At 34.7% G+C, this 22,921-nt stretch overlaps 1 protein-coding gene across 3 annotated transcripts in view; it reads right to left on the bottom strand.

Moving 5' to 3' along the window:
* The window catches only part of LOC125646363 (dual 3',5'-cyclic-AMP and -GMP phosphodiesterase 11A-like), an 81,921-nt gene that overhangs the window by 979 nt on the left and 58,021 nt on the right, over positions 1–22,921 (bottom strand). The window contains exons 6-20 of one of the 3 annotated variants that reach the window (XM_048872607.2): positions 21,459–21,539; positions 18,830–18,944; positions 17,963–18,038; positions 15,106–15,173; positions 14,809–14,901; positions 14,571–14,621; positions 11,375–11,521; positions 9,512–9,619; positions 7,610–7,719; positions 6,884–6,974; positions 6,564–6,664; positions 5,491–5,632; positions 4,895–4,969; positions 629–712; positions 359–437 (exon numbers count right to left, since the gene is read on the bottom strand). In XM_048872607.2, coding sequence (XP_048728564.2) covers positions 359–437; positions 629–712; positions 4,895–4,969; positions 5,491–5,632; positions 6,564–6,664; positions 6,884–6,974; positions 7,610–7,719; positions 9,512–9,619; positions 11,375–11,521; positions 14,571–14,621; positions 14,809–14,901; positions 15,106–15,173; positions 17,963–18,038; positions 18,830–18,944; positions 21,459–21,539 — 1,421 coding nt within the window. The remainder of the gene's footprint in view (positions 1–358; positions 438–628; positions 713–4,894; positions 4,970–5,490; positions 5,633–6,563; positions 6,665–6,883; positions 6,975–7,609; positions 7,720–9,511; positions 9,620–11,374; positions 11,522–14,570; positions 14,622–14,808; positions 14,902–15,105; positions 15,174–17,962; positions 18,039–18,829; positions 18,945–21,458; positions 21,540–22,921) is intronic. The other 2 variants (XM_048872606.2, XM_048872608.2) reach the window with 2 other exon arrangements.

Consider the following 22,921-nt stretch of genomic DNA (forward strand, 5'->3'; position numbering starts at 1 on the left):
TTATGGGAATAGTTGATTTCTTCATATCAATTTAATAGTAATGTAATAGTTTCGAACGTGCTTAAATTGAAAAAAAAACCACCATTTTATTGTATATATAGCTATGAATGTGAAATTCACACCTATTGAGAATGGCCCTTAAATTTGAAACTTTTTGTTAATAAATAATTGTTTTAAAACATTATGCAATTTCTTCTTAATGCACTGAATCCGTCCTGAGACGTTCCGAACTTTACCTCGTATTGCACTCGTGTTATAATGAGTGAAAATGTCCGTCTAGAGACTAATGTGTTATCGGAAATAAATATTGCAAAATAAGTCGTGCTTGGGTTATATATTACATTGAAAAATGGCTTACAAATGAATCTGATTAGAAAAAATCCTCTGGGAATGTAATTGAACGACGTCGTCAGTTGTTTAGAGCAATATGAATGTTGCTGTAAAATGAAATACAACTGACATTAAAAGCTTTAACATGTTTAGGCAATAATATGCATTTAAACGAGTTATTGAACTTTTATCAGTGAAGTCTTGCACTCCCGGGTGTAAGAAAGCATAGGCTTTTCCGTTTTAACAGAGAAATCCAATATCCCCTGATAAAACGTTCAGTGGTCCTATTGTATTTTACCTTATACAAAGGAAGACATATTCCATCGATCCAACTTAGCTGTAATTTGGGAAGTTCGTCCTCTTTCTCTCTATCCATACATGCCTAGAATCATAACCACACGGTTGTTACACATATTTGTTAAATCTTAGGGTGGTAATATATCTATATTCAACTCGTGTCTAGAGATCCTGAAGTATGGTCCGCAATCACGTGATTTATAATTCATAAGTTTATGGACTGCCATATGACAATCAAAACAGATTTCGTTCAATTCAATGTATTACCTTTCACAGGGGCTAAGCCCGTTTTGGGCCCGAACTCTGTGAATGAGGAAGTAAGTAGCGTATAATATTGATGTGAAATTTTAATTGACAGGCCCGAAATCTTCCACACAAGCCTGAATTTCGCTGCTGTCATGGGCGAGAAAGGATTCCGTGACCTGGACCGGTAAATGTCCTAGTCAAAATAAACAAGTGAAATCGAGAGAACGATGACGTATATCTTTGTTATTTTAAGAACCTGTGACTTGATTGATTGATTGATTGTATCTTGCTTAACGTCTCACTCGAGAATTTTTCACTCATATGGAGACGTCACCAAGACCGGTGAAGGGCTTCAAATTTAGGCCAATGCTCGGCGCTTACGGTCATTGAACAGTGATGGTTCTTTAGCGTGCCACACCTACTGTGACACGGGTCATCCGTTTTTAAGGTCATCTCCGAGGACCCGTGACCTTCACACCTGATGCCGAGCGTTTGGCGATGGAACTGTCACTACCTGTTTTAACGACTTAGGTCTGTCGCGGCCGGGATTCGAACCCCAGCCTTCCGCATGCGGGGCGAACGCTCTATCTTCTCGGCCACCGCGGCGGTCCTGTGACTTCAAATTTGGCATGCAAATAGTTAAAACATTAATCTATGCAAGGAAAACGACAAATTACGCATAGCGTACCTAGTTTAAGATTTTTTAGGCATTTGAAGCGAATGTTAGTTTTTTATCTGGGTCAGAGTTAGACCCCTTTCTATATTTATGGTATCACAGAGTTCGGGCCCAAAACGGGCTTAGCCCCTGTGTTACCTTTTAATATGAACGGACACACAATGGCAAATGTAAGTTCAATACACACTTTGTAAACACATTTTATAAAAGTTTCGAAACTGATAATTTGACCCAAATCATCTTACAAAACCGCCGCAACACTTTGATCAGACTACGGATCATGTCATATTATCATTGTATTCTCGTAAACAAAAATAAACCCAAAGTGGAAAACAATCCATCTTAACTGTCACACAGTATTTGCAGTCATCCATGAAACCCGTGATTAATAACATTTAACATTGTAATTTATTATCAGTATCACGTAGTAGTGTGAATCATGATCAGTAACATTGAGTGACGTGATCAGTAACATTTAGTAATGTGATACGTGATCAGCAACATTTAGTAACGTGAAACGTGATCAGTAACATTTAGTAATGTGATACGTGATCAGTAACATTTAGTAATGTGATACGGGATCAGTAGCATTTAGTGATGTGAATGTGATCAGTAACATTTAGTAATGTGATCAGTAATATTTAGTAACGTGATCAGTAACATTTAGTAACGTGATCAGTAACATTTAGTAACGTGATCAGTAACATTTAGTAATGTGATCAGTAACATTTAGTAATGTGATACGTGATCAGTAACATTTAGTAACGTGATCAGTAACATTTAGTAACGTGATCAGTAACATTTAGTAATGTGATCAGTAACATATAGTAATGTGAAATGTGATCAGTAACATTTAGTAACGTGATCAGTAACATTTAGTAATGTGATACGTGATCAGTAACATTTAGGAACGTGATACGTGATTAGTAACATTTAGGAACGTGATACGTGATCAGTAACATTTAGTAATGTGATACGTGATTAGTAACATTTAATAACGTGATCAGTAACATTTAGTAATGTGATCAGTAACATTTAGTAACGTGATCAGTAACATTTAGTAACGGGATCAGTAACATTTAGTCATGTGATACGGGATCAGTAACATTTAGGAACGTGATACGTGATTAGTAACATTTAGTAACGTGATACGTGATCAGTAACATTTAGTAATGTGATACGTGATTAGTAACATTTAATAACGTGATCAGTAACATTTAGTAATGTGATCAGTAACATTTAGTAACGTGATCAGTAGCATTTAGTAACGTGATCAGTAACATTTAGTAACGGGATCAGTAACATTTAGTAATGTGATACGGGATCAGTAACATTTAGTAACGTGATCAGTAACATTTAGTAATGTGATACGGGATCAGTAACATTTAGTAATGTGATCAGTAACATTTAGTAATGTGATACGGGATCAGTAACATTTAGTAACGTGATCAGTAACATTTAGTAATGTGATACGGGATCAGTAACATTTAGTAATGTGATACGGGATCAGTAACATTTAGTAACGTGATTAGTAACATTTAGTAACGTGATACGTGATCAGTAACATTTAGTAATGTGATACGGGATCAGTAGCATTTAGTAATATGATCAGTAACATTTAGTAATGTGATCAGTAACATTTAGTAACGTGATCAGTAACATTTAGTAACGTGATTAGTAACATTTAGTAACGTGATACGTGATCAGTAACATTTAGTAATGTGATACGGGATCAGTAACATTAAGTAATGTGATCAGTAACATTTAGTAATGTGATACGGGATCAGTAACATTTAGTAACGTGATCAGTAACATTTAGTAACGTGATCAGTAACATTTAGTAATGTGATCAGTAACATTTAGTAATGTTATACGGGATCAGTAACATTTAGTAACGTGATTAGTAACATTTAGTAACGTGATATGTGATCAGTAACATTTAGTAATGTGATACGGGATCAGTAACATTTAGTAATGTGATCAGTAACATTTAGTAATGTGATACGGGATCAGTAACATTTAGTAACGTGATCAGTAACATTTAGTAACATGATCAGTAACATTTAGTAATGTGATCAGTAACATTTAGCAATGTGATACGGGATCAGTAACATTTAGTAACGTGATCGGTAACATTTAGTAACGTGATCAGTAACATTTAGTAATGTGATACGTGATCAGTAACATTTAGTAATGTGATACGTGATCAGTAACATTTAGTAATGTGATACATGATCAGTAACATTTAGTAACGTGATCAGTAACATATAGTAATGTGAAACGTGATCAGTAACATTTAGTAATGTGATACGGGATCAGTAACATTTAGTAACGTGATCAGTTACATTTAGTAACGTGATCAGTAACATTTAGTAATGTGATACGTGATCAGTAACATTTATTAACGTGATCAGTGACATTTAGTAATGTGATACGTGATCAGTAACATTTAGTAATGTGATACATGATCATAACATTTAGTAACGTGATCAGTAAGATTTAGTAATGTGATACATGATCAGTAAGATTTAGTAACGTGATCAGTAAGATTTAGTAATGTGATACGTGATCAGTAACATTTAGTAATGTGACACATGATCAGTAACATTTAGTAACGTGATCAGTAACATTTATTAACGTGATCAGTACCATTTAATAATGTGATACATGATCAGTAACATTAAGTAATGTGATACATGATCAGTAACATTTAGTAATGTGATACATGATCAGTAACATTTAGTAACGTGATACATGATCAGTAACATTTAGTAACGTGATCAGTAACATTTAGTAATGTGATCAGTAACATTTAGTAACGTGATCAGTAACATTTAGTAATGTGATACGGGATCAGTAACATTTAGTAATGTGATACGTGATCAGTAACATTTAGTAACGTGATACGTGATCAGTAACATTTAGTAATGTGATACGTGATCAGTAACATTTAGTAGTGTGATACGTGATCAGTAACATTTAGTAACGTGATACGTGATCAGTAACATTTAGTAATGTGATACGTGATCAGTAACATTCATTAGTGTGATTTGTGATCATTAACACTGGTAACATTTAGTAATGTGAATCATGACGGTATATTAGGATTTTACGATATTTAATTATAAGTTGACATAATTATATGCTTGCGAGTTTACACATCCTGTAGCCTTTCATTTCTTATCTACGTGATTACAAACCATACACCAAGGTACTACAGGTTTCATTTATATATATATATATATATATATATATATAGATAGATAGATAGATAGATAGATAGATAGATAGATAGATAGATAGATAGATATAATAATCTGATGTCAACCAATCAATAGGCCTAACCTGTGGCTGTATCTTCAATTCATTTCTTTCCTTATCACCTTGATCAAAGAATTCGGTCATCACAAGATCAGCAACCTAAGAGAAAATTAATGTTAATTCTAACAGCCAATAGAAATTCCTTATTTGCTATTATCGTCGCAGGGTACGTATATCAAGGGGCAAGATCAAAAGTTGAAATGTCTGCCAAAAAAAACCCAACTAAATTCGCACAATTTTCATCAAGACCCCCGTCCTTACCCCTTTTGAAACTAAAATGATGAATGTTGTCGAGTTCAAGTACTATTAACATTCTACATACCTTTTCAACTATTTATTCACAAATAAAAGTGTACAAGTAGTCTTTAAAAGTCACTTTGAAAATATGATGAAAATGATAATTCGTTTCAAAGAATCATAATTATCATCGATGTCCAACGACAGAAACTTATAGGAAATTTACTCCCCTCCCCCAAATACAACCTGTAAATTGTTATCCCACATATATATTTTGACATCGCCCCTAAGGGTTCAAGATTGTGACACAGGTAAAATGTACATATATAGATAAAATTTTCATGCGTTCATATAATGGGGGAATACAACGTATTTTCTTTTACTTTTCTTTGGATTTTCCAAGGTTTTGTTATGGCTGCCACATCACATGTCGTCATCAATACGCTACGTAGTATGTCACGTGACTCTCTATCATCCCAATTCTTCATTCCCGAGTCAACCATGGCAAAAAATTTGTCTCTAACTCTGTCAAATATTATAAATACTGTTGTTGGAATAAACATTGTTATAAAATTCCGTCATTTGTCCTTCATGTGCAAGAATAACAAGATGAATATTTGAAAAGTCTACCAGATAAACAAAATCACAAAGACCACGATATAAAACGCCTTCCAATTTGACACATGTAGCAGAAGACATAAAACCACCAAAACGATTTCAATTTACAGCCTTGGAGTGATGTAATTTGTGCTAAACTTGTCATCTTAAAATAGGCCCAAGTTTACGGACGGATCGACAGATAGAGGAACGCCAGGCAGAATGTGATCAGAAAAGTTTCAGCTCAGGTGAGCTAAAGAGACAAAAGTCTCATTCTTGGTTCCAGTTTCACATTGCTTTTAGTTACATGTACATGCAGTTGTACTGTAGACAAACTTTTATTCGCGTGCGAGAAAATTTCACGAGATTAGCGAGAACCTCGTCGTCGCGAATATTTCTCGTCGCGAACCAGTCCTTGAATTCTGTCAATGTTGACGTAAAAGGCTCGATCGTGAAAAGTTTACCACATGTGAATCGCGAAATAAAGTAGTCGCGAATAAATGTTCTATTAAAAACATGACATTATCAAGGACTCAATATCTAATGAATTCTATAGATCAATATGCCCAAATCTTCATGCGTTTATACCATCGGTGAAGAATGCGAGAACGGAATCAAATCAATGAAATTAACTGGTTTGCGAAATCCGACATACATACATACATATATATATATATATATATATATATATATATATATATATATATATACATATATATATATATTACACCAGATGCTCTTCCTTTGAGCCGTTCGTACATTGATCTCCAGTACATTAGATCAGACAAGTTCACACCATCACAGAAATCTCGCCGTCAGCTTTATAGCTCATATTAAGCTGTGGATAATGAGGACTTACTGGATATGGCGGGAAAGATCGGTGGCCAATATTGCTTCCTTCAGCAAGTTAATCACCTCGCCGTACTCTTCAGAATTAAAGTTTCCAAAGATGTTATGGCCCTGTTCACGAAAAATGAAAACTAGAAAATGAAAATATTGTACATCATTTTACAGTTAATGCTAGCTACTTTATTTCACTACTATTTTTGCAACTCTCAAGTTCCAAAATCCAATAATTCTAGTTTATCTCATTAGTTTTATAAAAAGTGTTTATAATTTTTTTTTTGGTGGTTATTTGTAAGAGTAAATTTAATTTAATGAGTGAACATGTCGTTTTACCTCACTATTTAAAATCATAACAGCATGATTAAAATGGTGGTGTTCCAAGGTTGCCTTTGTGCCGTACAGCTGAGCCAGAGCAGAGCTTGTTCTGTAGAAAATAACAAGTACACCATAATACGTTTGATAACAGTTCTGAGATTAAAAAAAAAAAGACCAATTGAGCAGTGCTGTAAAATATTATGAACGAGGATTGGTCTCAAAGTTGCTGGCCATGGGCCGTACACCTACGCCTAATATCTACAAGCAAGAGAAATTATTAAACATGGATGCTTATTGTTAAAAGTAAAATTGCAGCAATCGCATATGACAATTGACGAAATTTTGATCAGGGGGATTGGCAAAAATCTGGAATTGGATAGCTTTCTAGTTATTGACGTATGTTTGTGGATAGTTGTGGTTGTCTGTATTTCAACAATTGATAAAAAAAAAGATCATACTTCAATGAGAAAGCGAGCACTGCTCCTTCATAAACACGATGCATCTATAATCGCTCTTTTAATGAGAGAAAATAAAAATCTATTTTAGGAGTGTTTGTCGACTGACATCATCGTAAACAGACAACTAAGTACTTTTAACTTGTATCAAGATGCCTGAAAAGTCGTGTATACGTAATGGGTCACCCGAATGTTTCCATTGATCAGGAGTCTTGCCAGGGCTTTCCTCAATACAAATACCGAATGATCTGAACGGATGCTGTACTGTAAGTAAAAGACATCAACTCACTTCTGCTGGAAAGCATTATTTGTTCCTCTGTGATCAAGGTCATGACAAAGGCAAGCTACTACCAAAGCGAGGCTCTCTTTGTCCGATATATGCCGCCTTACTTCAGACCTCTGTAGAATATGAAAAGCAATATAAGTAATATCACCACATGTAAATATTTGACCATGAAGTGTATATATCATATATGCATCGATATTTAACATTACATTTTCAATCAATACAAATTAATGATCAATTCATTTGAGGGTAGGAACTACGACGCTTCACACCGGCATACTTCATGTAGCGTGATGCTTCACACCGGCATACTTCATGTAGCGTGACGCTTCACACCGGCATACTTCATGTAGCGTGACGCTTCACACCGGCATACTTCATGTAGCGTGACGCTTCACACCGGCATACTTCATGTAGCGTGACGCTTCACACCGGCATACTTCATGTAGCGTGACGTGTTGCAGTTCATATTCTCATGTATTTTCCAAATTGAAATTAATGTCTTTTCTTAACAGTCCACTTTCCTTTCTGTCAGAATTTCCAGGCATTAAAATAGACGTAGTATGGAAAGGTGAAAGATAACGAACAGTGATCAATCTCATAACTCCTATATAGGTGAAGATAACGAACAGTAATCAATCTCATAACTCCTATAAAGATAATGAACAGTGATCAATCTCATAACTCCTATAAAGGTGAAGATAACGAACAGTGATCAATCTCATAACTCCTATAAAGGTGAAGATAACGAACAGTGATCAATCTCATAACTCCTATAAAGGTGAAGATAACGAACAGTAATCAATCTCATAACTCCTATAAAGGTGAAGATAACGAACAGTGATCAATCTCATAACTCCTATAAAGGTGAAGATAACGAACAGTGATCAATCTCATAACTTCTATAAAGGTGAAGATAACGAACAGTGATCAATCTCATAACTCCTATAAAGGTGAAGATAAAGAACAGTGATCAATCTCATAACTTCTATAAAGGTGAAGATAACGAACAGTGATCAATCTCATAACTTCTATACAGGCAAACAAAAGGAGTCCCCTGGACAAACCGAAGGTGGGATCAAGCGCCCGTCCAGGAGTAGCAAGGATCCCCTGTTGACCAGTCACACCCGCCGAACAGGTAAACGGAGTAATCCGTAGTCAAAATCAATGTGCAAAGAACAGCCTAACAATTGGTATGAAACAAGTCAGACAGCATTTGACCCAATGACAGACTGTATTGGTAAATTAAATCGTTATAACGACCACAGAGTTTATGAAATGCTGACTTTAAACGAGATTGTTAAAACCCCTGTAACATCAACTTACTGGTCAGTAGTCTGCTTTGATTTTAAAACTGATCATACGCAGAACAAGCTCTCTTGTATCAAATCACCAGAGAGACATAAACATCATAATGCAGGCAATAATGGAATATCACTACATAAATATGGGAAGCTGACGATGAAAAGTCATGCCATTTTTCATAAAGTTGAGTTGTTAGTTTGCCGTTAATATCTATGTTCAATAAACTATCTAAGTATGAAACAGATGTGGAAGACTCTGTGGTACTGTCTTTTATTTCGAGTTTGCTGGGATATATCAAATCGACATATGAATGTTAATCGATAAAACGTCGTCGATATTATATCCAAATGTCGAACTGAAGTTTATCAAGTACGTGTAGCTTCTGTATTTTCCGTATATGTACACCGTATCCATGAGGTGGTATAGCTGGGTCAGTATACATCTTACTGCCATGATGTTAACAAAATAAGTCAGATAAGAAGATATGTACAGTGCTAGAACTAGAAAAAGTGCTGCTTAAAGTACGGGTAACTCATAGAAATATTGTACAACAATGATGACGATCTGGTGATGACATGAAGAAGTAAAATGCAGACAAACCTTGAGGGTTGCGAACATGAACTGACACACATTGAAGGCATGACGCCAGTTGTGATAGGCAACGTTCCTGTAGTTCTTTTTCACAGTCAGAATCCACCGACATAGCACCTTGTAAAGACATCAATAGGATTTTCATTTCATTCAAAATATGTTGACGAAATTGTTCCACAATTGACCTACATGTACTTTGCACTTCCGTTTAGAATACCCTTATTGTTTACAACAGGAACCATAGGAATCGGAAGTAACACAGGTATCTTAAAGCAAAGTTATAGCATAATATACCAAAGAATTATATGACTTGTATCAGATTGGGAAAATTTATAAGTTAACTTTTAAATTACTGTTTATTTCATATCGTTATTCCATGCAAATATTAATAGTAAAATCAATACTAATTTCATTACTTTGAGGTAAGTACTTCTGGGTTGAATATTTCAATGACACAACGAGCGTATTTGGTCCGCACCAGAGTACATACATGAACCTAGTTAATAGGGTCAATATTTCACTGTTCTTTCTTACTCCCACGTATAATATTGAAGTTAATCACATCCATCGATTAAAAACTGACACATGTGCATGCTACCAAACTAAATCTCAGAGAAGGCAGAACTGCGTTCAAGATCGTAACGGCTACGTAGCGCTAGATAATGCTATAAAATAGAACCAACATCTAGGCTTCATAGAGTCTTACGTGGGGATAACAAGCGTTAATTCATACAGTGCGTTCAATAGACCTAGATATTTAGCATAGCGCGTAGCCTAGCCGCTACAATCTTGAACGCAACCCAAGCTTAGATGACTAGAGGTCAATACGTCGTAATAATTGAAAATCTCTCCATTCGATCGTAACTCGGGTACGCCGAGTTCAAGCCTGAATACGACATGAAATCACCTAACATATAATTCTATCACACAGGTCAGTCGATGAATATCCAAGCTTTTCTTGTCTACCCTACCAAAACTATGAATCATAGTTAATTATTAAGTTTTTATACAAGTTTATGGTTTACCCCACCCTGGAAAATTATTGCAATTGATGAAAAATCAACAAGTGTCAAAGCTACAGATGAGAAAATTAAAAAGGCCAACGTTGGAAAATATGATGTTTTCACCACAAAATTGTGTACCAGAGACGTAACTAACGGCGAAGTGTTGATACCAGTATTATATCGTTTTATGTTCTTCCTTTTGTACATTTCCGTAACAATTGTGCTAGAAAGCTCTGATCAATTCTGAACCTAAATGCTCCATGTGACCCATAATAATTCCAATTGTTTTGATTGGACAAAATAAAGCTGAACAAGAGTTTATACATCAATAAATCCAAAAAACGCGATGTATTCATACACGCCTGAAAACAAATAACATAGTGCGGGGAAACTATTCAAATTTTTGCAATTGTTAATAAAGTGAATGAATTGGAATTATAAGAATCAAATATTCTTTTTGAAGAATTTATCGATGTGTAAACTCCGGACATTTTACTCACAAACTTAACATAAAAGTGCTTCGCACTTTTATTCAGTTTGTGAGTAAAATGTCCGGAGTTTACACATCTATAAATTCTTCAAAAAGAATGTTTAATCCTATATTTATTCTTGAAACGGATCTAAAATACTACAGAATTTGATTATATATGTACATCACTATTGATTTGGGTCACGGACCTAAATGATACATTTAATTCACTATTGGTATGGGTCACGGAGCTGAATGATACATCTACGTCACTATTGGTTTGGGTCACCGACCTAAATGATACGTCTACGTCTAATGATTTGGGTCACATGCTTAAATTCATGTACAACATATACCTCGCTCTCACTTCTATACACGGAGCTAGAATGCTACATCTACCTCACTATCGATTCTGAATGTTCTCTTGAACCCCAGGTCTTTAAAGATCCTCACAGCAGCCAACATCATGTCGTCACCGTTGAGAGAGAAATCGTTGAACTTGAATGTGTCTAATTTCCAGTCACTAGTCTCTGAAATATTCCTTGTCTGCAAATGAAAGTGAAAGAAGAATTACCGCTAATAAAAGCAACAACCATCCAATATCTTATTTCATATTAGTGTTTTCACTCAATTATTCTGAGGCTTTTTTCATACACAGGTAGGAGAATGCCCTATCTAAGTGGAAGTGGAAACCAGAGAACTAAAAACAGCACGGGTGTCCTTTGTGGAATACTAATTATCGCAAAGCCAGCAACACGATATTTTTAATTCTGACAATATTGTCACGTTAAGAAAATTAGGTAAAATCTTAAAAGCTATTCACCATACTCTGTCCCCTCTATAATGAGTATGTTTATATTGGTGCAGTTTGTACATATGTATATTGTGAACACATCATATTGTATATTTGTATGAATATTTATAATGTTTTTTCTCAATACTTTTGTACTATTGGTAAGAAGAATAAAGAATTGAATTTGATATACCGATTGATGATGTGTTGGTTTTCAGAAAACATTGTGAATTGAAGAAAAAGAAGATTGTTAGCAATCATGAGAATAACATATTATATGCAATCATAACAAAATGATGACAGTTACGGCAAAATCTTTAGAAATAAGAAAAAGAAATCTCAGATATGAAAACTTATCGGAGAGTTAGAGGTTCCAAATTTTGAGAGTATATTCTGTAAAGGAAAGGACGTAAGAAAACTAACAATTGTAAATTGATAAATATTGTAAAGCGTCAGTGAATAACGGTTTTCCCCAAAACCTCCGAAATTCCCAGAGGTACAGTTTTAAACTCCATCACGGGAAATGTCACTATATTCTGTGATACCCTGTCTTAACCCTTTATTTGATTCTTTTTATTGTTATTTTAGTTGTTATTTTTAGATATTGTTTTATTTTGGTCTCCATTACAATGACATCAAATTACTTGTCTGTTATCGTCTACATAATATGCTGTATCCAGAACATAATTAACTTATGCAAAATATAAACAATGGAATGTACGATTTTTTCATTGGTTGTTTACGTCCCGTCGACAATTTTTCACTGATATTGAAACGTCATCAGTTGTAGGTGAAGTTCCATATAGACCTGTTTAGCGTTACGGCCGTAATAGTGAGGGTTCTTTAACGTGCCAACTCCTACCGCGACACTGGACATCCGTTTTTAAGGTCATATCCGAAAGACCCGTGACGGAGGGGCAATCACTACCTATTTTTACACCTAAGGATTGATGCGGCCATGGCGCAAGCGCGGCTCGAACTCGCGACCTCCTAGTTACGAAACGAACACTCTAACTCTGAGCAACCGCATTCAGAATTCGAGCTACCCGCGTTGTTATCAAAAGGAGGGAGTTTAAACTCTTATATGACGTATAATGACACTATACCCAATTAGCCCGACCTTCTACGAGAGTTAGTGTGGTGCAATATGACGGTCTTGTAATGATACTGCGCATGTGTCAGTTGTCAAACGATGTGATTGGTTGGAGAATTATCCATGGGAGTTATTGGAATTTACCTTTCCAACTCGGGTACGAACCGAAGTCGCCCTGGGGGTTATTTACCGAGCAAACACCTAGCAATGAACGGGAGTCCGAGTCCGGTGTTTTAAGTCTCATCCGGAAGACCCCATCGAGTCTTGAATTTACGACCTCCTGCACAGGAAGGGGATTTTCTAAACACTGGGTCACCACGAAAGGTGGATTTTGAATATTAGTTTGACACATACTGATAGGTCTTGAAAATGAATTTTGGTTACTTGAGGTAGGTTAGACACTGTATAATAGGTATAAAACCTCTGTCTTTTTGTGAAAGGGAGAAGAATGGTATTCCTGAAAGATGGAGTAACACTGGACTCAGATACGGATTTGTTCATATTTTGCTTTAGAATTTGCGGAAAACAGTCTACATTAGATTTAAGTAGGTGAGCGATCCAATAAAGCGGATTTTCATGGAGCTGCCTTAATGATGTCAAACAACTTGTCAGTGGAAACATGTTCAAACAGGTCCAATAGTACTCCATCAGAGTTGATGTTAACACAGAGTGAATCATTATTTCCATATTTATGTAGCAATATTCCATTATCACCTGCATATGGTGTTTATATATCTCAACTGATTCGATATGCAAGAGCTTGTTCTGCGTATAGTCAGTTTTTAAATCGAGGTAAGCTACTGACAAACAAGTTGATGGTACAGGGATTTCAACAGTCTCGATTGAAGTCAGCATTTCGCAAATTCTATGGTCGTTATAACGATCTACTTCGTCAGTACAACCTCGCATTTAGGTCAAATGCTGTCTGACGTGTTTCATACCGATTGTTAAGCCGTTCTTGGCACACTGATTTTGACTGCGGATAACTCCGTTTACCTGATCAGGATATAGGGCTCACGGCGGGTGTGACCGGTCAACAGGAGATGCTTACTCCTCCTAGGCACCTGATCCCACCTCTGGTGTGTCCAGGGGTCCGTGTTTGCCCAACTATCTATTTTGTATTGCTTATAGGAGTTATGAGATTGATCACTGTTCGTTATCTTCAACTTGCATTAACATCGTTTTATTTTCTGTCTTTGTCCATCTTGGTGCATTTCTGATTTTGTTCATTAAGTTACTGGATGCGCAGTTTGTACAAGGACTCCATTTTGCTGCTCTCCATCTTTGTCCATTTTGTTACATGATATATACATGTAGGAGCACCGTATCACGGCTCTATTTCTTTTCCCCATTTCTATGCATGGTCATTGTTTCACGTTTCTGTCTTTTGTCCAGTTTGTTTTATGGCCTGTTTAGTATTATACTGTGAAACGAAGAGCATCATTCTACTTTTTGTGAGATGTTTGCTTAATGATAAAAAGGGACGTCCATACTGTGTCAGGACATTGTTTATTTAATTCCTGTCTTTGGTTAATTTACTTTTACCTATGTCAAGACAGGATCATTATATATAATTACTCTCATCTATTACTAGCTATTCTTTCAGTCACACTAAAATAAAGGATTCATAGTACACAACTTTTGTACACTGAAATTTCTCCTTGTTTCTGGAAAAATCTTACTGGTGATGCAGGAATGTTTAGAAATACCTTTAAATTGACGACCTCTTCTGTAGATACGGTCCCATGATAGGAAAGTACCTGCAAAAACCAAGTTACGCAAATGGAAGCAATTATCAATAATGACCAGAGGCCAAATCATTCCCAGAACACAATTGACATTAGTTATCAGTTCATAAAATCTGAAGAAAGGATTGATTCCCGTACTTTATAGCAATAAGCCGCGATGGACCGCGAGATATAAGTCGACTTTGATGAATCGGATTACCTCTAGAGCTACCATTTGCTTGGCTGAAGCCACGGCTATTTCCTCGTACAGAAGACAATTATTGATTCCGAGTCCGCAAAAAATGGTAAAAGCCTGCAATGATTAAATGAAACATTAGGTCTGATAAATTTACTGACATTTTAAGACACTATAAGCATAACAAATCTTTTCAAATGACATAAATATATAAACGTGTGAATAATCCCGGTCATCGTTGATAGCAAGTGTGTTGTAGAGATTATTTCCTGCTTTCGTGTATCAACCAACCACTCTCTCTATACCCGACCCGTCACTTACCTCAAACAACTGGTCATCGTGGTCGTCAAAGGGATGACCGTCAAGAGGGTTCATAACCTGGGCCACACCTGTATGTAAAAGTAATATTATAAATGCACATGTACTGGTATCTAGGGTTGGAGACCCTGAGGATCCTACCTAAAATTTACTTCCGGGAAATTTCGCAGGACTCGCTATGGTTATGGGATCTTTATATGTTTTGCTTATTGTTTTCCGTAATCTGGTAATTACAGGTTGTAACTCTAGGTGTCTTGTTTTCTTAGATACGATTATACCCTTGTAATGAAATAGGTGTAGTTGATTGACCTGATGTACCATTGAACAAAGATCCACTGTTTTCATGGTTCTGAGAGGGTACATTGATCAAAGATCCACTGTTTTCATGGTTCTGAGAGAGTAAATTGAACAAAGATCCACTGTGTTCATGGTTCAATTAAATTCGATTAAGAATGTTACTCTTGTGTATTTCCGTCATTTCATAGACTTTCTAATTGTGGTTCTTTCTAATTTACAAATCTCTACAATACACATATCAATACAACTTCGATTAAATATTCTCTAATATTGTATACAATTGAAATATATATCCATATAAACCATTCACTTCTTATCAAAAAGAGGAGCACTCAGAAGAATTTTATGAGATTTGTTTATGTCAACTTCGCGATTCCCCCATCGATAAAAAAAAATCCCCTTAAAGTTAATACATAATTTAAACTATAAAACCATTTATGATGTTTCAATTATTTTGTGTGATCAGTACTACACACACGCTTGCTACTTAAGATAGTTCCGTCCTCATGTGACTTATCAATATTAATGAAAAAGTGGGAAAACTATTAATTTCCACTCAGTATATTTTGATTTAAGGAATAAACAAAGAAAATGTGTTTGTTGCCACCTTTTTAAAGATGTCAGACATACAAAAACAGAAATATAGGTCAACATCAGAAAATCACACATTTTCGTAAAACAGAATAATAAAAATGGATAAAAACATGATACAATAACAAATTATTAAAGTCAATAGTTTACAAAAACTGCTAATACAAATATATATATAAATTAATTGTAAATATTAGGGAAATAATTGTATAATAGACATACAGTAGAGGAAATACTAGCATAGGAGTTATTGCCCTTGAGAACATTTTTTTTATGATAGATGATTTATTATCTTAGGAAAATATAAACTTTTTCACTATCAATAGTACACCAGATTTATTATTTTATTTAGTGAATAAAATTCATCTGAAAGATATATTTCTATCTTGCTCAAAGTTTAATTTAATAAAGATTTTTGCAAAAACCTATGACATCACACGAGGATCGATCAACCTTAAGTTGCACGATAGATCAACCTTAAGTTGCACGATAGCTAGTCACAGCGAATGGAATTCCACAAACTGGGAGATTTCCGTGTCTGCAGTGGAGTGCTACAGATTAACGCAGACCTTGACTTCTGAAACAGCATCTTAACGAAATTAGTCCGAGAGAATGTTTTAGCTTTTACCAGCATCTATGTGATCTACTGCAGTAATTATTTCTTTTGTGAGTGGTTCCAAGTGAACGATTAGTTTCATTCAGTGACCACCATATCGGGTATTTAATCTACACAAAGGAACCCACCACACATATCCTGTTGGTAGTGCCATACGAATATAGAGACATAGTCCTTCTACTAAAGGTCAAAATATTGAAGATAATTCGAAATAAAAATCATGAAGTTGAAAATGTAATAAATGTTAATGCATTTACATAGGTATTACAAGGTATACATATATATTTATTGAAGGGACCCGGTCATTGCAATGTTAGTAACAGGTGCTGGTAACGTCACAATCAGTTGCAAATATTCAGTTTTAACATCTATAAGCGAATTCATAATATATATATAGATCTATATATATATATATATATATATATATATATATATATATATATATATATATATATATATAATCTTTCATTTTGCACAAAAATATTACAAATGATTTAAAGTCCATCCAATCAATGAAATGCTTAAATTGACATTTCTGAATGGACGCCTGCAAAATGACTCTTCAATTTGTCAGATTACCCAATAACCTTCCTCCTGTATAAACATTCGTAATAAAAAAAATATTTGAGGTCATAATTTCGAACAGGTCACAAAGTACCATTGTGATAATTAATTCTTGGCCATGAATTCGTTCTTTCTATTTTTTTTTAATCAAAAAAGGTCACCAAATTATCAGTAGAGTTCCCAGTCGTCTGTATATCCGGGTACTCGTGGGAATGTCCCTATAATAACATCTGATGACGTCATTAAACTAATTTCTATCACATTCACAGGTTATTCCTAGAAAACCCTACTGTATCATTCCAAAGTATAAAGTACATGCACTTTTGTGATCCTGATGTACCGAGCAAATCTATAGCTGATCCGATAAACATGTACCTAGGAGAGAACATCGACGAGACGTGGTGTCAAATGATATTCATGGAAAAATGGTAAACATTTAATTATTTCTTTGCCCATTAACCCAAGCCGTTGTCTCTGATAAGCTGACATTTTATTGATGCGTGATGAAATTGGTTGTTATTATTATTATTATTTTTTTTTTTTTTTTTTTGGTTAACGTTATAAAATGCGTTGATTTTTTTTCCCATTTGTCCAAGGGATTCCTTATCAGATCTTCCCACAAATCAGTATTGATTTTCCTTAAATAAGTGAATATCATGGAGATAAACTTCTATATTTTGCGTAACCTTCTACTTGAATTGCATACACAATCATGCCACCGTCTTTTGAAAGGTGTGACGGTGAAGGTGTGTTTACCGTCGCACGCCTCCGCGGCTCTCTGGTCATACATACCTATTGTCTGATTGTCTCTGTTTCGAATCGGCTTACACAGGATAGAACGTGTGTGGAATCCGGAACTGCCGTCACACTACAACACAGAGGCATATTAATGCGAGACCATTTCTACCAGCATGTAAATAGTCTCAAGTCTAGATTTGTTGGCCTTTCGTAGTTATGGAATTGTAGGCGAGATTTCCTGTTAATAATGGAGAGGGGAAATGTCATTTGGTTCTGATTTAAATGATTTATTACATTTCATTCATTTCGTATTTACTCCAGATTGTGAAAAACCCAATCATATATGCAGAGTGTCTAATTTGCCGCCCTCAAATGTTGTGATGTGTTTAGAACTTTCTAATACGGCTGTGTGATATGTAATTATGTATGGCTTTCACCGTCCCAGGGATATGATGAATTACATGTAATGTAGGATTTCCTTTAATCTTTTTAAATTATTATTTCTTATTTCTTGTTTCAAAACTCTATATTGTAAATCCGTCAAGGATATGTTCTAAAGCAAAAGAATTGGTTCTTTTTACCGCAAATAAATGTAATATTTCCTTTAAAAAATCAACAACAAAAAATATCGTAGGAACCATTGTATGCCTGTACTTGCATGCACCTGAATGTTTAAAAAAAAGTATAGGATTTCAGATTCCAGTCACCAGAATGAATGACTTTTTGAAGAACAAAAGTTTACAAACACTTTCCTAGACAAAAAAGAGCAAGTTTAATACTTCTTAAACTTTCTTACATCCAATGCTCCAAAGCGTACTCTTTCATTCAAGAACCCTTCATTTATTCACAACTCTCTCTCTCTCTCTCTCTCTCTCTCTCTCTCTCTCTCTGTAAATATGAATTCGAAGAAAACAACATTACGCTGGGATCAAATCTGGAGTCCTGATGAGCATCGGCTATGTTGATTGTCTCCCCTGTCATCAACACTAACTCTGCTATTTTATTCCCCACTTGGTAATCCGATAAATTATCAGAGCTGAAAATTTACAAGAATGATTAATTCAATCAACTGCTAATTTCACATTTTCCCCACTTTATGCAAATTATTATCAATTCTATTATGATATATTTATGAGGATAGCACTAGCGTTTCTAACGTTGTTACAAGCTGAACGAAAGTAAACTAATATCAAATTCAATACCATCTATCAACACGGATACAACTGAAATATTTTGATTTGTAATTTTGATAAGTGACATTAACGAAAATATCATAAATATTCTTTTTTAAGTAATCATACTGATAAATTATTATATAATCAGGAATGTTGCTGCCCTCTGATTGGTCGAAACAATCTTTTCTGGTGTGTACATGTACATGTAACTCGGAGCGAGTTCTCAATATTAACTTTGAAAGGTTTATTCGGTATTTCTCTCTTCATCCACTATAAAGAAGGTGTTGCACGTCTCGTGTTAATTTCCCTAAAGGTGTTGCATGAAAGATCGAAAAAAATAACTTATTCAAATATATGATAAAACCAATTGGAACGCATGTCTTGATTCAATAATTTTTGAAAATAAGTTTAAAAGACGTGTATTGACAAAATTAGCCAAAATATTTCGAGTTTAAATCAAGCAATCCCCGAATTTCAGAAAAACTGCCTCCGTGAAACAAAATAAATTTAGCCTGAACATGTTCTCCAACCTGGACACTGTTTAGTTTGTGAATAGGACTCTCAACAAACACGCCGAATACAGCATGCAGTACCTGTGTTTTAATAGTCAAGGCTGCTAACGAGAACTTGTATGTTTTTCTGAATGAAAGTTGTAGACAAAGGCATGGTGCCTTTTACGAAAAACCGTTGTGAACTTGGCAAAGCTTTGAAAGAAAAACTTTTAGGGCCAAACAAGGTAAATAAGCGTTAAACAGTTTGAGTTTATATGTATTCTGGTAGCAAATTACTATGTTGAATCAATTTTTACAGGTGCATGTACTTCGAATAATGTTGAACTTTATTAATGTGTATTAAACTTCCCATATATTGTTTTGTGACCAGAGTCATGTACAGTTGCCAATTGTTGGTTGTAGAATATGATACATACGAGTATAAGGGCTTTGGGACTGTAGTAGTATAGAATATTAAATATTTGATACACTCGTAACATGTAACCGTATACATTGTATCTGAAACTCAGAAAAGAGAAGACAATTTAAATTTCACAATTTCAAAAATTATCTTTAGACTACATGTAAAATGTATTGACACATAAAATGTATTAGGCTTGTCCCTAGTACTGGGGAATCCTTCAGATATTTAAATGGCAAATACGCAATGAGTATAAATATGAATGAAGGTCAGTTCTATATCACGATTGCTGGCATGGAGCTCCGATTAGGGAAAATTCCCGCTTCGGTGCAACACCCTCTTTGCCGACATTTTCACCGACCAATCAAATTGCGTGTTTTAATGAGGTGTACCCTTGAATCAAGTGGCTTTACCAAAGAGTACTACCATGATCAACTACAATGTAATTTTTTCAGAATACATTTCAGTACCGTTTCAGCGTCTAAGATTTCACTGTTGAAATATTGTCATATGTTATAATGCACATGCTTTTTATTGTTGAAGGAATAAACTATATAATGTGAAAACTTTTGGAAAATTTCTCATCATTTGATAACGCATTTATTGACTTTTGATTCGATCTGCTACTGACTGTACGGACTTGGTGAGTTATTGGTAGACCTCAGCCTACGGCCAACCAATACCCGTAGTCACAAGAAGACCTCATCAAAAGTCAAATAACTGCATGGTATAAAACACCTTAGCAACGAAGCAACATCATATCTTATTCATTAAAATTTTCAGTCTTTAATAACCAAAAGTCCCTTTAGTGCACATGATAAAATATTCAAATGAATTTGTGAATGCCGCTGTTTCCATTATTTTGTTTGAACTAACACACTTCCATTGGGACTGCTTATCTAAAAAGTTGGCAATTGTAATCTTGCTGAGACTGTTTTACACTAGGTGATAACGTCAGAGTAAATCCCTAGCAGGATAAACGTCATTTCAGTTTATGAGCTTGACATTTATTGCGATTATGCCGAATAAGGCAGTAAAAGAAGAAATATGACATTTTAGTTTTTATAAATTATTCTCTTCAGGCAATGGCACCAGTAGAAGAGGGAATTGATATTAATGCTGAAAGTACATATAACGGCGCTGCCACTTTGACCAATTCTACGATTTCCATATCACACGTGGCTTCCCGTTTCCGTGTTCTGGTTATACAATTGAATAAATAAATCAATTTTGTTTTTAAGATGAGGCAAAAGGAGATTCTGAGAAGTTTCTTTCACGCAGACGTTTTTGGTTTTCTCTGGTTACTAGATATTGAATAATTCCAAAACTAAAGATTGAAACTGTAAGCAATTGTGTAACAAGAAAAATGCACAATTTATCAAATCATTATCTTGTTGTTTTTTTTTAAAATAGCCATCCCTATAAGCTCTAAATCCGTGCAGGTTTTTTTTCTTCAAATTTACCTTGTGAATATGAAAGTAGGATCGCTTCGTAAATATGAAGAATTGCGCAGATCAGGAGATGTTGGTGTAAGAAGACGTCGTCTGCGTAACAGGAAGTGGAAATGACGATAAAGACAGAATTTATACCAAAGAAAAGAAATTGAAAAGCAGCCATTACAAAAGATTGTAAACTCTCCCAAAATTTCAGTCAAAGGTATTACATTTAGCGTATACTGTAATATTATTTGTAGTTTGATGTGGTGTAAAAGAACGTGTTTCTATCAGAAGAAACATTAGATACACATACCTCCTCCTAAAAATAACCAGACACATATATGAATATTTGATTAGAATTGTATTAATATGGTGTATGTTTCCGATGAAAAATATCCAAAATGTTTTAAAAATAAAATTCTGTCTAATTTTCAGTCAATTTTGCATGCATTTGTCTGTGGCATTGCTAAAATTAACAAAAAATATTGACCACATACAAACTATTCCGAAAATGTGAAACTCAGACAGATATATGTTATAGTTAATATCTAATTTACCGCTAAATGTAATACGTTGGTGATACATGATTAAATGCAATACATTATAGAGTGCAATGCTATTCAGCTGTAGATAATACATAAAGCAAGCAAACACATGCTATTAAACTTTACTACGTTCAGAGTATGAAAGGCTAACATGACAGATTATATGATTCTTTAGCTACTGCAGCATTTGAAGTTTGATGCTCTCTGATTGGTTTAAACGATCTTTTCTGGTGTGTACCTCAGAGTGGGTTCATCTAAAAAAAAATACATTTCTAATGTGTTTGCCTTTGATGTCTTTACAAATTGTAAGGACAGGCATTTTCTCATGAACGCGAAGAATTTGTAAGCAATGTGCATATGAATTTTGATAAATATAGTACACTGTACGTCTATTTTAACGGCTGGGTATTCCCACTGAAATGAAAGTAGAATTTAAATATAAGATATGAATTTCATTTTACATGGGGGCATGAACTTTCACGCTTCACGCCAGCATACCCCATGAGGCGTGGTATCCAAAAATGAACTTAATTCAACTTTGGATGTTTATTCGGGATTTCCTTATTAACCAACCATAAATTTGCTGACGTTTTAATCAACCAATCAAATTATTTTAAAGCATATATCGGAAGTTTAATTCAATGCTGCAAATGGTTTTACCAAACATTACCACATGTGGTCGAACCACAATCAACTACAGTGTAAAAGAGAGGGAGAGAGAGAATTTTTAATTACTTTACAGTTTCTATATAGGTTTTAACTGTTGAAAACTTAATTTACTTTCTAGTTATGTATTGTACTTTGAACTATGCTTAATATTATATATATTAATATATCGGTGTTAAAATCCTTGATATTGAGAGCCGTAAATGCGTGATAATTAGTATTTTCACTTAGACTTTATACCTGCTCATAGATAAATTGTATTTTTAGAAAGCAATAAGA

This window comes from Ostrea edulis, chromosome 6 (genome assembly GCF_947568905.1).
Source record: "Ostrea edulis chromosome 6, xbOstEdul1.1, whole genome shotgun sequence".
Taxonomy (NCBI): domain Eukaryota; kingdom Metazoa; phylum Mollusca; class Bivalvia; order Ostreida; family Ostreidae; genus Ostrea; species Ostrea edulis.